The 14111-nt window shown below is 49.7% G+C and overlaps 1 protein-coding gene across 1 annotated transcript in view; it reads left to right on the top strand.

Annotated features, from left to right (window-relative positions):
* CORO1C (coronin 1C) overlaps positions 1-9853 on the top strand; it is a 57744-nt gene extending 47891 nt beyond the window's left edge. Inside the window, exons 5-11 of the mRNA XM_019507202.1 lie at positions 1568-1749; positions 2644-2763; positions 3403-3507; positions 6503-6648; positions 8214-8271; positions 8362-8607; positions 9521-9853. Coding sequence (XP_019362747.1) covers positions 1568-1749; positions 2644-2763; positions 3403-3507; positions 6503-6648; positions 8214-8271; positions 8362-8607; positions 9521-9640 — 977 coding nt within the window. The 3' untranslated portion in view covers positions 9641-9853. The remainder of the gene's footprint in view (positions 1-1567; positions 1750-2643; positions 2764-3402; positions 3508-6502; positions 6649-8213; positions 8272-8361; positions 8608-9520) is intronic.
* Positions 9854-14111: the final 4258 nt, after the last annotated feature.

The following is a 14111-nucleotide window of genomic DNA, read 5'->3' on the forward strand; positions in this document are numbered from 1 at the left end:
GGCACAAAAGCGATTTTCTAAGAGGCAGGGGCCCTGAGGCTTTTCCCCAGAAGCCTTTCAACATCTGAGGACCCAGAGTCATTCATATGGTGCATCCTAGGCCAGGCATCGAGGGTTTCAGGCTGAGCATTTCCAGCTGGGAGCATGGCACTGTGGGGACCCATGGGGGTTCGGGGAGGAGACTGAGTTTCCTCCTTCCTAAATGAGCTTTGGTGTCTCCCCTTGCCATGCTGGGGGTGCGGTCGTGGTGCATTGGCACATTGAATTGCAGGACCCAGCCGGGGCTCAGCAGCTCACGAGTCAGTCTTTATGGCAGAAGATGGATGCTGTGGGGAAGAGGCAGGAGGGGGCGGGGGAGGATGGCAGGCAGACAAGGGGCTGAGATGCCTGCAGTGCAACTGGGTGCAGGACAAAACCTGGCCATCACTTCCTTCCCATGTGGAGGGACCCGATACCCATGTGTCCAGGGTGCTTTGAAGGCGACACATGCTGCATGTGTGCAGAGCATTCTCGCCAGCATGGAAAAGGCCGTTTGCTCGGTGAAAGCCTCTGCTCTCACAACCAGGGGCCAAATGGAAGCTGGAAGTGCGGTAGGGATAGCAATCAAGGGCTGTCAAGCTGTAGAGCTCGTGGCAGAGATGTGGGAGGACATGAGGGAAGCCTTTGGGGTGGCCGTGTTTCTGGACGGACCCCGGCCAAAGATCAGGTGCAGCACATGGTTTGGGGGTAATGCAAGCTCAGTGATGTAGCAGGCAGCTGAAATGCCCAGAAGTGGTACTTTGCCTTCTGCCCCTGGTTGTCAAGGGTATTCTTGGCCAAGGTAGATCCATAAAAGCCCCACTGAGCTGAGCACAACATGGACCAAAGCAGTTTCCATAGGCTGTTCCCCCAGCTGGTCTGCACCATCGTCACTGAAGCAAATAGAAATGTTCTGCAACAGCCGGCACTGGCCTTTCTGCAGCCTGCCACTCAGCTATTCAGATAGTCTTCATGTCCTGCTTACTAATTTATATCAATTTTTTATCCCCCTAATCCGCTGATAATCCTCATTAAAGGTTTTGCGTGAATTCTCCCGGAGCTGCTTACACGTTTCAATCCGTCCCCTCTTATTCTTGAATCGCAGGAGCTGGGAAGAGATGGCATGAGGCTGCCTGAAGGCGCCACTCTGCACCGTGGGGCCGTCTCTTCCGAGTCTTGTGTGGCATTGACCGCGTGCCGTGATGTTCCCGTCAAACACACCCCCTCATCTCAAATGCACGTGTAGGCAGCAACAGTTCTGGTTTGGATGTTTTCAGCTAGATGTCTTCTTAAAAGGAGAGCAGTCCTCTTCTGGTCATGACAGAGCTGTGCTAGGGAAACACTGGCAGCACATCTTAAAGCCATGTGAACTGATGAGTCTCTTTGTTCTGGGGAGCCTTTGCAGTGAAGCAGGCTGCAGATTGAGTTGCTGCTTCCTCCAGAGAAGGGAGACAGCTGGAAATGGCTTTTAAAACGCATTAAAGGCGGGCCTGTGTGCTGCACGTGCCAATATTCGGGTGCTTCATATATAGCTGCTTTCCTCCTCCAGGTTGCGATAACGTAGTCATCATCTGGAACGTGGGGACGGGCGAACCCCTCATCAACCTGGACGACATGCACTCGGACATGATTTACAATGTAAGCTGGAATCGCAACGGCAGCCTGATCTGCACAGCTTCCAAGGACAAAAAAGTCCGGGTCATCGACCCCCGGAAACAAGAAATCGTTGCTGTGAGTATGTGCGGCGTTGTAAAATCAATGTAGTTTCCCAGCCACGGGTGCTTTGCAACAGCATCTAGAGAAGAGACTGTGGTGGTGGTGGCGGGGGGGGAGTGTGTGGCTGAGATTTTTGCTTAAACCCGGAAAAATTACAGGAAGGGGAGAGGTCCTGTAGGATTTTGTCTCCCTTGATTAAGGTTCATGCTGGAGTTACCTATATTTGAAGTCCAGTTTTTAAAATGGCACCAATATAATTTCACACCTAATTTCATGCACAATTGTGGTACTGGAGTTGAGGCTGCCAATGGTAAGTTAGTGGCCTGCCTGTTTTATTGGCATGGGCTATGGCATGGCTCAAAAATCAATTTTGTTTTGATCCTGCTTTTAACAGTGTGTGATGCTGCCTGCTAGGGAAAGTGGAGCTGAGCAGCTGCCGCTTCTCTTGTACATTAGTAATTAATGCCTCCCCTTGAGCACTGAGCTCTGGTGCGTGGGTCACTTTTCTCTGGCTGCATAGGGGAATGGTACGCATCAAGAGGGGGCACACGTGCAGCTGTCTTGGGGTAGCCAGTACTGCATCTCAGCACTAGGTGCCAGGTGAGCAGACACCTGCCCATGACATGGACAGATGAAACTCAAAGCAATATAAATTTACACCGGTAGCTTTTACCCCAGATTCAAGGGGAAGTTTGATTTTAATTTTTAATTTATTTTTATTGTTTTTTGTCTCATCTGTTCACTGCTTATTTTGTGCTGGTGTAACACTGACTACCTTGGGATACATGTTTGATCTCTTTGAGCCGTGGGATTCCAGGCAACTCCAAATCAAATTTGAGTTCATCTCTGACATGTTGGGATTTCTGTTTGATGCTGAAAGTGCTTTTTCTCCCCACACTTTTATTGCAGGAGAAAGATAAGGCCCACGAGGGAGCGCGACCCATGAGAGCCATTTTCCTCTCCGACGGCAACATCTTCACCACCGGCTTCAGCCGCATGAGCGAGCGGCAGCTTGCCCTGTGGAATCCAGTATGTGCCCTGCTCGACTGCTCTTCCTTTTGGTGAATTGTAGCCCTGTGTCAGGTTGAGTTCCTGGCCACAATGGGCCTCCCAGCGCTTGTGACATTTCAGTTTGGATGGTGGGGTTGTAGTCCCCCTTCCTCCAGGTGTCTAATCCAGCATCTCCTTGTTACACCAACGGAGATCACTGGGATGGTTGGGTGTAACATTTTGTCTGTCACTAAGATGACCTCTCCTGTGCTTGGAGGAGGACTCTGGTGTCCTTCCAAGAATGTAGCTCAATACTGGAAGTGGCATTTATCACTGAACAGATCGGGTGATTCGTAAAAGAGCAATGGTCTTTGGAGAAGGCCACTTTGTCCCCAAAGACTTCATGTACCAGCCTGAGATGGTGCCCCGCCGACAGTTGACCAGTAGGTCCTTATCTGTGCAGCTGACTTCAGAATATGACTGTGGCTCAGATCTCTTTTGGGGCTTTAACATCTGGAAATCAACCGGCCTGTAATTGCTTAGCGCAAGCTGCTGTAACACGTGGCCCTTTGAAGAAGCATCAGCCCTCTGTGACTGTAATTGCAAAGAATGTAGGCAGCGCATCGACAATGGGGTGTTTTTGTTTTCTAATCGTATGGTTCAAATTCTCATTTGCAGAAAAATATGGAAGAGCCCATCGCCCTTCATGAAATGGACACCAGCAACGGGGTGCTGCTGCCCTTCTACGACCCAGACACCAATATCATTTACTTGTGCGGCAAGGTAAAGAGCAGCGTCCAAAGGCATTGAAGTTGTAGCACTGCAGCCAGCTGCAGCCCTAGTGCTCACATGGGGCCAGGAAAGCAGTATTTAGTGAGGCTCATTCACGCAGCATCATTTGTTCCGTAGGAAACTTGTCTACAACGTTTCCTTCAAAACCAAAGATGGAAAAAATGTGTGTGGGCAGATGAACAGTTACAGTCCTTTAATAGCGACTGTCACTTTTAAGCATGCATCTGCTGATCCGATGCAGTTGCTTTGTCCATCCATTTCTAACCCACAGAATTTGAAGCTGTATCGTGGTAGCTTAACCATGTTTCATTTCAGGGGTTAGCTGCCTCGGTTTACCTTTTATCTTGCCATGGGGTAGGAGCTGAGAGATGAAAGTGTTACCATAGTTTTGCCCTGGCACCCTTTAAAGTGCTGTAATCTGTTTCATCTCTCCACTCCTCGAGAAACAAAAGCTAGCACCTCACGAATTTTTCAAGGCTGCAGGAGAGTTTAGGCCTGTGGGACCTTGTGTCTGGATTGAAAGCGAGTGTCCTTACTCTATTAAGTATTTATCAAGATCCCAACCAGCCAGACTACAGGAAAGCCTCTGATCTGACCTTGATCTGGGGAAAGGTTTATTTAGGCAAGCAGAGCTGTGCCTAAGAACATGAGTCAGACTTTTTTCCTTTTGCCCAGGCCTGCCTCTCTTCTTGACGTTGGTCTGTAATGACCCCTCTCTTAATGTTAAACAAAGATGCACGTAGAGGGTGCCGTCATGCACTTTGCAAATGACTGAACATGTGGCAAGGCCAGTTTCAATGCCTGTGAGCCAGTCACTGGGAAATGAGACTTGTCTTTGTTAAAGTTGGCTCCTTCAGAGCTGTAGGTGCTGCAGGCTTCCTATGAGCCGGCAGTGTGCCCTTGTTGCAAAGAAGGCTAACAGCATACTAGGCTGCATTGGTAGGAGTGTTGCCGGCAGATCAAGGGAAGCGATTATTTCCCTGTATTCTGCATTGGTGAGGCCACATCTAGAGTCCCGTGTCCAGTTTTGGTGCCCCCACTACAGAAGGGATGTGGACAAATTGGAGAAAGTCCAGTGGAAGGCTGCAAAAATGGTTCAGGACCTGGGGCACACGACTTGTGAAGAGAGGTGGAGGGAACTGGGCTTATTTAGTCTGGAGAAGTAAAAACTGAATGGCCTTCAACTGAAGGGTGGATCCGAAGAGGATGGAGTTGGACTGGTCTTAGTGGTGGCAGATGACAGAACAAGAACCAATGGTCTCAAGTTACAGCAAGGGAAGTTGAGGTTAGATATTATGGAAAACTTTATCACAAGGAGATTAGTACAACACTGGAACAGGTTAGCCAGAGAGGTGGTGGACTCTCCATCCTTGGAGGTTGTTAAGACCCGGCTGGACAAAGCCCTGGTTGGGATGATCTAGTTGGGGATGGTCCTGCTTTGAGCAGGCAGCTGGACTGTAGCAGTGTGTCCCAACCTTTTCCAGCCCAAGGCACACTTACATTAATACAAATTTTCCATTTGCCATCCCTATACTTATGAGCTCCTTGTAGCTCATTGCCACAGCAAAAATCCACAGCACAGCAGTTCAGAGGCTTGCAAACTGAGCATCCCCCACAACCATCACACATGCAGTAGATGAATTCCCTTCTGATCGGCTGCTTCTCTCTCTCCTCCACAGCCAACATGCGCGCAGGTCTTCTCTGAATATCTCATTGGCGTGGCTTATTCACCAGCACTAGGTGGCTGGAGAACTTTCTTCTCGTTAGTCCAAACTTCTCGTGGCACGCCAGTTGAAAAGCACTGGACTAGATGTGACCTCCTGAGGTCCCTTCCAACCCTCATTTTCTCTGGTTTCTAAGTAGCCAAAGATGAGCAAGATTAAAGATTAGGATCCATGCTAGCAGAGGGAGTATTTTTGTGCTATCGAAGGACACTCCTTTCCCAGTGCTGCTGTGACTCTGGAGTCCTAGATCCCTCTGGAGCCAACAAGGAATAATGGTTTCCAGCCTCCTGTCCAATACCTCCGGGCACCGCATAGTATTAGCCTTTCCTTCCACCCAGACTCAGATGTTTCCTGTCCTTGTCAACCGCACATGCCGGCCATCAGCTGATTAGGCTTTTGTTTGTCAGTGAAATCCTTGTTGCAACAAGAAAGCCTCCATATTGTGCTGTCAGATAACACTCAGCACTTCCCTTTTCAAAGTGCCATGCAAACAGCTGACACTTCCCATACCTTTCTAGGAAAAGTGGCAGCATTTCCCCCCGCCGCAGTTTGCTTGTGAGGAAACTGAGGCAGGGAGTTATCTCATCAATCCCTGCTGTAGCTGGGGTAGAAGCTGGAAATGAGCCGCGGAGGTCCCTGGTCTCCAAGGGGGTGCTGATATCACTGTTCGTTGCCACAGGCCAGTGAGATGCTGTTCAGACAACCATTACACGGCTTTACGATAATGGGGTAATGGGTCTTTGCCTGGTGATGACAGTTCTGAGCAGGCCGGGACGAGGCCTGTTAGCCCGATGATCGATAGAAGCTTTAGCTGGAGGAAATTAGCTATAAAACATGCATTACTCATGGGACAGTTGTTCCTGGTGTGTCTCTCCTTTCACACAGGGCTGCTTGAAGGCCAGGTTATCGGGCTCTGGGAGAATATTCCCTTGCAGTACAAGCTCCCCTGGCTGTTGCATTTGAACCCCTTCAGCGCTGCCTTCCCAGTGTGCATGCTTCTTCAGCATTGCCTCACTCATGGCAGCTTTGGACTCCTGATGTTTTGCAGCCTGCTCTGCATTGTCACAGGAAATATAGGAGGAGGCAGGGAGTTGATGTGTTGCCTGGACATTTCCTCTTCAGAGCTAGAGATCAACCAAAGGAGACCCCAGCCTAGCTTTGTGGTGCCCTGTAGGGGAAAGGAGCTACTCGTGTGTTCTTAACCCCCTGTTGCTTAGCAGGGAGCAGAGGCCTTCTAATTTTCCTTCTCTGATTTCTTGCAGGGTGACAGCAGCATTCGCTACTTCGAGATTACAGATGAATCCCCGTACGTCCACTACCTCAATACCTTCAGCAGCAAAGAGCCGCAGCGAGGGATGGGGTTCATGCCAAAGAGGGGCCTTGATGTGAACAAGTGTGAGATTGCCAGGTAAGAGGCACCCGTGGAAGGAGCAGGCAGCAGCAAGGCAGCCCATGACGTCTCTGCTGCTTAAGAATCCTGCGTTCGGCTCCAGTGTGAGACACTGTGCGGTGCTGTGAAGTAACCTCACTCAAGCTAAAGACCCACTTGGCACCCAAAGCAGCACTAAAAGATCCTTTCAGCCTAGATAGCAAGAGATGGATTTAGAGAGCCCATGTTAGGGAGGCAGGAGACAGCTTCACATCCTGCCACTGTTTTGTCAGTAGCCTTCGCTCCTAGTGACACGCGATACCATGGATACCTGCCCTGGGGATAATACAGTCTGAACTGAACTGGAAGTGGGTCAGCGTTCAAATTAGAACCGTAACAAATTGATGAGCAGCTTCTGACAGAGCAAACTGGCTACAGTCCACCTCGATTAAAAACCCAGGGTCAGTCTCAGGTCAAGTCTAAACCTCATTTATCTCTGCAGACTTTCATGTGAAAGCGGTCTCTTCAGCTGTCTAATAAAAATCTTCTCGTGCACACAAAGGCGGCTGTCTGAGCTTAGGAGAGAAATGGGTTCTGGGTCCTGAATAGTACAGCAGCGCTGGGTGAGCTAGGAAATGCTGACATAGGCAGAAAGAGATCTTGGAGTCATTATTGACTCCAAGATGAACATGGGCCGACAATGCGAGGTCATGGTTGGCAGGGCTGACCGGACCTTGTCATGCATCCACAGGTGCATCTCGAGTAGAGCCAAGGAGGTGATCCTCCCCCTCTACGCAACGCTGGTCAGGCCACAGCTGGAGTATTGTGTCCAGTTCTGTGCGCCCCATTTCAAGAGGGATGTGGACAATATGGAGAGGGTCCAGAGGAGGGCCACCCGCATGATCCGGGGACAACAGGGCAGACCCTACAGTGAGAGACTGCGGGACCTGAACCTATTCAGCCTCCACAAGAGAAGGCTGAGGGGGGACCTGGTGACCGTCTATAAACTCACTAGGGGGGACCAGAAGGGTTTGGGGGAGACGCTGTTTCCCCTAGCGCCCGCTGGCATAACAAGGAGTAATGGGCACAAGTTGATGGAGAGGAGGTATAGATTGGACATCCGCAAAAACTACTTCACAGTTAGGGCGGCTAGGAGCTGGAACCAACTTCCAAGGGAAGTGGTGCTGGCCCCTACCCTGGGGGTCTTTAAGAAGAGGCTGGATGCCTACCTGGCTGGACTCATTTGAGTCCCGTTTCTCTTTCTGGGGTTTTTTGTTGTTCTCCCGCCCTGGCGGGGGGTCGGCCTAGAAGATCTACTAGGTCCCTTCCAAACCTTAATCTATGAATCTATGAATCTATAGCTTACAAAGATCACTGCCAAGTGAACAAACCATGACAAGGAGGAGAGACCATCTTAGTGGCTTAATGGATGATGGTCTGTAATAAAGACAGAGGGGGAAGGTAGACATGTATCAGGGCCCCCCGTGTCATGCCGGTGCCGGCACGGGTGTGACCCAGCCCTGAAGGTGACTAGAAAGATGGAGCCCAGCCGTGGTGCTCCACACCAGCTTGGCTGCAACTAACTCTTCTTCCTTCTTCCAAAGGTTCTTCAAGCTCCACGAGCGGAAGTGTGAGCCCATCATCATGACGGTCCCTCGAAAGGTGAGTCCCGCCGGCAGCCAGGCAAGGGAAGCCGCCTTGCGCCTTCCAGCCAAAAGCATCTGACCATTTGTGTCCTCTTCTGGCTTTCAGTCGGACCTCTTCCAAGATGACCTGTATCCTGACACGGCTGGCCCGGAAGCGGCTCTGGAAGCAGAAGAGTGGTTCGAGGGGAAGAACGCTGATCCGATCCTCATTTCCTTGAAACATGGGTACATTCCCGGCAAAAACAGGGACCTCAAGGTGGTTAAGAAGAACATACTGGACAACAAACCTGCCGCCAACAAGAAGAGCGACCTCATCACCGCCCCAAAGAAAGCAGTAGACACCTCAAACATTGTGAGTAAAAGCCATGGGCCACCCGTTTTTGGTGTCTGAGATGCAGCTGGAGCCCCCAAGCCTCTGCAGCAGTAGAAATAGCATTGCCTACTGCAGGGATGGGCACGGGGTGTAGGAGACATGTCAGGCGGCTGCTGGAGATGTTGGTTTTCTGCATGAGAGGTACATCCAAGATCAGCTGTAGCTGGAGAGGGTCCCTGTGCACCTTTGACACAGGAGGGCCAGGCCAGGCCTGGCATCTGGCCCATCCTCTGTTCTGAGGTATTTACATTCCCTCAAGGCAGCTTTGGCAGAGGGATTTTGTGTTGGTTGGTAGGGTGGGTCTTCTGGACCTGGCATGGCCTTGAAGATCTTGCTCTGTGTTCCTTCCCAGGGGCGGTGGACCCTGACAAAGCTTGTTTCATGAGCTATTCAAAGAGAGCCACTTGATCAAGTGAAGAGCCGTGGATCTTCACTGATGAGGCCATCCTTTATCTAAAGCCAGACACAGAAAATCAGGCAAAACAACCCCTGACAAAGTGGGTCTCCTGAGGAGAGAGCCCCATGGTCTGGGAGCTGGGCCTGATGCACCAGAGCAGTAGCTGGTTGTGAGAGTCCTTTCAGAGCATTTGTCAGGAGACCAAAACGGTGCTTATTAATGAGCAGAGCTCTATCAAAAAGCGCAAACCTCAACCCTTCCCGTCCTTTCCCAAGAGGGCACTAATTCCACCAGAAGTACGGGTCTTCCTGCGTCGAGACCCACGCCATTAGCACGTTGCCTTGTGTTCGAACCCTGCCTTTTAGCCCGCGAGCACCACGCTCCTTAACGCAGCAGCCCTGCATCGGCAAGACCCTTTGCGTGCTTTGGAAACCCCAAACGCGAGCGTGCCGAGCCCCTCCCCGCAGCGTTAACCGGCGCTTTTCTTTGTTCCAGCAAAATGAAGCCAAATTGGACGAGATTTTGAAAGAGCTCAAATCTATAAAAGACACAATCTCCAATCAAGATGAGCGCATTTCCAAGCTAGAACAGCAGATGGCGAAGATTGCAAACTGAGCGCCGGCGGGAGAGAGCAAAGGGAGCAGAACTCAAGCTGTTAGCTGGGTGCAGGGCTGCGGGAGGGCTGGGGGAGGCACTGCCATTCAAGAAGACATTCCATTTCCGAGGTTCGTCGAGCGGCACTGGGCAGCATTGTGATACGAACTTTACCATCCTCCGAAATTAAGGTCAACGAAAGCCGACGATTAAAAGCCAAGCTTTTTAGCGAGAGGTTTTTTTTTTTTTTTTTTTTTTTTTCCCCCTTTTTTTTTATTTTTTTTTTTTTTTTTTTCCCCCTTTTTTTTTATTTTTTTTTTTTTTTTTTTTTCCTCCTGATGTTTTAATGATTTTATGTGACTTTTTTTTTTTGTCAGACTTAAAAGATCAAGTGCTACTTTTACAATCTTGCTGCAGGTGTTCTGAATTCTTGAGGACAAATGATTCCAACTTTCCACCGAGTGCCCAAATAGCTTGTTTTAAAAATAGAATTAGGGACCAATGCCATATTGTTCTTAATGAGTTTTTTAAGTTGCCAAAAAAAACCCCAAACACACCCCCTCAAAATAACTTTTTACATTTTTCCTGTATGCCATTTTTGCAGTATTTGTGGGTTGGTTTTATTTTTCCTTTAATTGGAAGGGGCAGCACTGTGTGTGCGTGAGACTCTGTCTGTGTGTGTGTGTGTGTGTGTGTGTGTGTGTTTATACTGTTTCAGAGGACAAAATTGAAGCTATTTTGTATGAGCGTTCTTTTTTTTTTCCTTTTGAACAATCGGATCCGTTTTGTTTGCGGTGTAGACGAAGCTGTTGTAAAGACCCTGCATAAACCCGTCTGAGCTGACTTGACTGCCTTTATTTTTATTTTTTTAATGTGTCCCCAACCACTGCTGCCTGCTTGTTTCAGAGTGAAGTAGCTTCAAGTCACTACAAAGCTCGTTCCCTATTTCTGCGTGCTAGTGGGATGATCTCATGTCCTGGAGTCGTGTTGCTGTTCTGCAGTTGCCCCGTGCTTTGGATTATTTTGACCTTGTCACAAGGGCATGTTGTGTTGTTGGCTGTGTTTCTTTTCTTTTCTTTCTTTCTTTTCTTTTTTTTTTTTTTAAAGGCCTAAATGCATTTACACAAAAGACGTTTGTGTTATTTATCACCTGAACATTAGGTTTAGGATGTGCAATGAAATATCTTAAGCCAAATACCCTGAAGGGTCATCTTGCAAGCTGATGGGATGGTAGCCTGTAGTCAAGTTGTCCATGCTGGCTGTTCCAGTGAATATTGTTCATCTGTACTAGAGCAGCAAGGCTCCCCGGTAACTCCTAGGCTAAGAAGCATTTAAATCTGTGAGCTGACAGTACTTTTGCCCCTGTTTTGATGCTGGTGTGAGAGCTTTCAGTCCTGAGGTTGCTTCCAAAGCAGCATTAAAAGCAGCTTGGGTGATTATAGTGTGACAGATCTCAATCCTTCCCACCCTCCTCAACCTCTCCAGCCCCTTTTTCTCCCTTTGCCACTCCTGCCTTGCAACCCCACCAGCTACAGTAAAATCTTATCCCAGGGAACTGAAGGTTTCCCATGATGTAAGTGGCCTTTGTCTCTAGCCCTGTTGCAATCAAAGTTTATTTTTGGCCCGCAATTCATTTGTTGCCTTTGAGATCCTCCAGTGAAAGGTTATGTACAAGTCAGCCTCCCCAGTATGGTTTCCTGGATGCAGGACTGTGCAAGAGGCTCCGCTGTACGACACAGAGGGGTGTTTGACACCAGGTGACAAACAGTGGGACCCCTGCTTCGTATTCCAGCTGGACCAAGTTCAACACCTGTTGGGCTGAAGCACGTCAGATGTCTCGTGGTCCAGCATGGTTTGCTGCAATGGGCGGTGAACTCCGCGGAGCCCACCCATCGTCGTGACGAGCCGTTCCAGCAGCGCTTGGGAGGGCGGGAGGTGGAACGACACACATTTGATTCCTTTTGGCAAACGTGAAGCCGGCCTGTGCGACGGAGGAAAGCCCGTAGCAGAAAGTCAGCTGATGAGTCTCAAATGCCCTTTCCGCCTTCAGATTCGACCCTTGGGTCGCCTCACTGCAGCTTTATCCATGCACATTTGCATACGCTTGCAGGGTGTGCACCCCACACATACACCTGTGTGCGTGCACGCACACACACATGCCAACATGCCCAGCTGACCCTTCGGGAGTCTCCTCCACAAGACAGCCTTTGAATGTGGTGGGTCTGCATTCCTTCCCAGAGCGCGCTCTGGTCATCTTCTCCCCTAGGTTAGCTAGACTTTCTCAAGTTCTCCGTTTTCTTGTATTTGCATGTTCAAAACTTAACGATTAAGGATTCTCTGTTCTGGAAGGCTGTGAGTGTTTGTGACAATGTGAAGTCGTACCATTTTGGGACAGTCAAGTGATGTTGTTAGCTGGTGAAGCACAAGCCATTTGATGTGAAAGGACAGAGAACGTGTACAGTTCCACAGGATGGAAAGCTTCATTAAGGTAGTGATGGGTATATCTTTTTTCTTTAAGAAAGCAGTGAGCAGAGCAGCAGGGCGAACATCCTTCGCCTTGCGCATTGAAGAAAACTTGCTGGAGTTTGACTAAAGGTTGGATTTGCAATCCGGGCATTCAGCACGCTCTGAACATTTGGGTGGTTTTTCACTGCAGCAGATTGTGGGGGGGCCGTTCGTGAAACAGCTGAGCACGACTCCTCCCGGGTAGAAATCTCCATGTCAATCTGTACGTCTGACTTCAGGGTTGTGCGCTAGGGACGTGTTGTTCTTTTAATCGATGGGAATGAAGTTTCTGAAATGCCAGGTTTTACTGCCCAAGCAGCGTTCGTGCAAGGTTGGCGGTTTTAAGGAGAGGGGGCAGGGAAAGGTCCTCCTTGATTTTGTTTTTTTTTTTTTTAGTTACTAGCTTGTATTTTATTTAAATGAACTGATGATGCCTAGCCAGGCTCAGCCAGAGTCAGTGCCTGAAGCTTTTTTTTTTTTTAACCGTGATATCCCGGAAGAGAACCAGCGAAGTATTGAGAGATGTGCTCTTATAGAGCGAGCAGAGTATTCTGTCCAAATATTTGCTTCCATTTTCAAAGATTAAAAAAAGTCATTGATTACAAAATGTCCGGCGTTGGTCATTCTTTTTCCTTTTCCTTGGCTTATAGCTCCGGGCCTGTCATGGGGCAAGGGCTGGCAAGATGAGCCAGACGGATCGCAGTTGCCTGTTTCCAATTTGCTGGAAGTGGGTTGTTAGCACGCGTCGAGGAAAGCCAGGGGAGATCATATCCAAGATGCACAAGGGAAATGGTGACATCTTCAAAAGCCTGCAGAAGTCCCATCTGTGGCGACTGCCAGCAGGTGCTAAATTTTTCAAGGTATTTAGGAGCTGGGAGACCCAAGTGCTTAGTGGGCTTTCCCAAAGCTCCTATCTGCATAGACAGGCACCTACCTGGTTTCGAAATTTGGTTTCTTTAGTCTGCGTGTACTCAGACACATTGGAGAACTACCCACAGCCTACGATCCAAGAGCATCACATCCCCTCTCCAGTTTGTCACAGCCAGAAATGAGCTGAGGCCTCACGAATTTGGGGTGAGAGGGTTCCCCTTATTCCAAGAAGGTACAAGTGCTAACATCTTGAATGCATTCGCTGATCCAGCTTAGCATAATTGCCTCCCCCGTGGAAACGAGTTCTTCCCTTGTGGGGGTGGCTGGATCTCGCTGGCTTTGAGGTTGGAGGGCGTAGGGGGAAGTAACAGAGCCTGAGCTGGCTTATCTCCGGCCCACTTGTACAAATCCAGATGGGTGGCATCTGAGCACGGAGCCTTTCCCAATGGCTGCTGGGGAGTGAACTGAGTCTGCCTTTCCCGTCACTAGCAAAAACCAGCTGTGCACACAGCAAAAACAGCCTGGGCCCTACAGATGCCCTGGAGGCGGTGGCTCTCCCGATCGGGGGGCAGACACAATAGCAGACCCCTCTTGGGCACCTTACTCTGAAAGGACCCCTGCTACCTTGGCTGGAGGAAGAGGATCATTTTCTAACCTCGTCCACAGCCATGTTCCAGCAAGCATCTTGCTCTTTGCAAGAAGAAAGATGGAGGGTGGCTGACATGGCACAACTTCCCCTGGATCTGGTCTTCCCTTGCTGTCTGTGTTTCCAGGTGGGTGATATTCAGCAGGGTGCGATACACTGGCTGCCTTGAACAGATCCTAGCTTGGGCTTAGGAACTGAAGCACTAGCAGTGGAGAGCTGGGTTTACAAGGCCTCCCTTTGTTCCCCTGCCAGCATGGGGGCAGCTGGCTTGCAACAGCAAAGCTCAGTGCCCAAGTTGGATGACGGGGTCAGGCTGTCTGCAGCGTTTGCTGCGTTGTGCTCTGTATGCACGGTCTATGGTGAAAAGCAGCCTCACAAGGTGCTGGGTGTGTGGCTTCAGCACCCAAATGATGCACCAACTTCTTGCACACCTGCACCCAGGGGAGGCAGCTCGCTGGCACCGGCAGCACC

The sequence above is a fragment of the Gavialis gangeticus genome, unplaced genomic scaffold (genome assembly GCF_001723915.1).
Source record: "Gavialis gangeticus isolate Ggan-Ray unplaced genomic scaffold, GavGan_comp1, whole genome shotgun sequence".
Taxonomy (NCBI): Eukaryota; Metazoa; Chordata; order Crocodylia; family Gavialidae; genus Gavialis; species Gavialis gangeticus.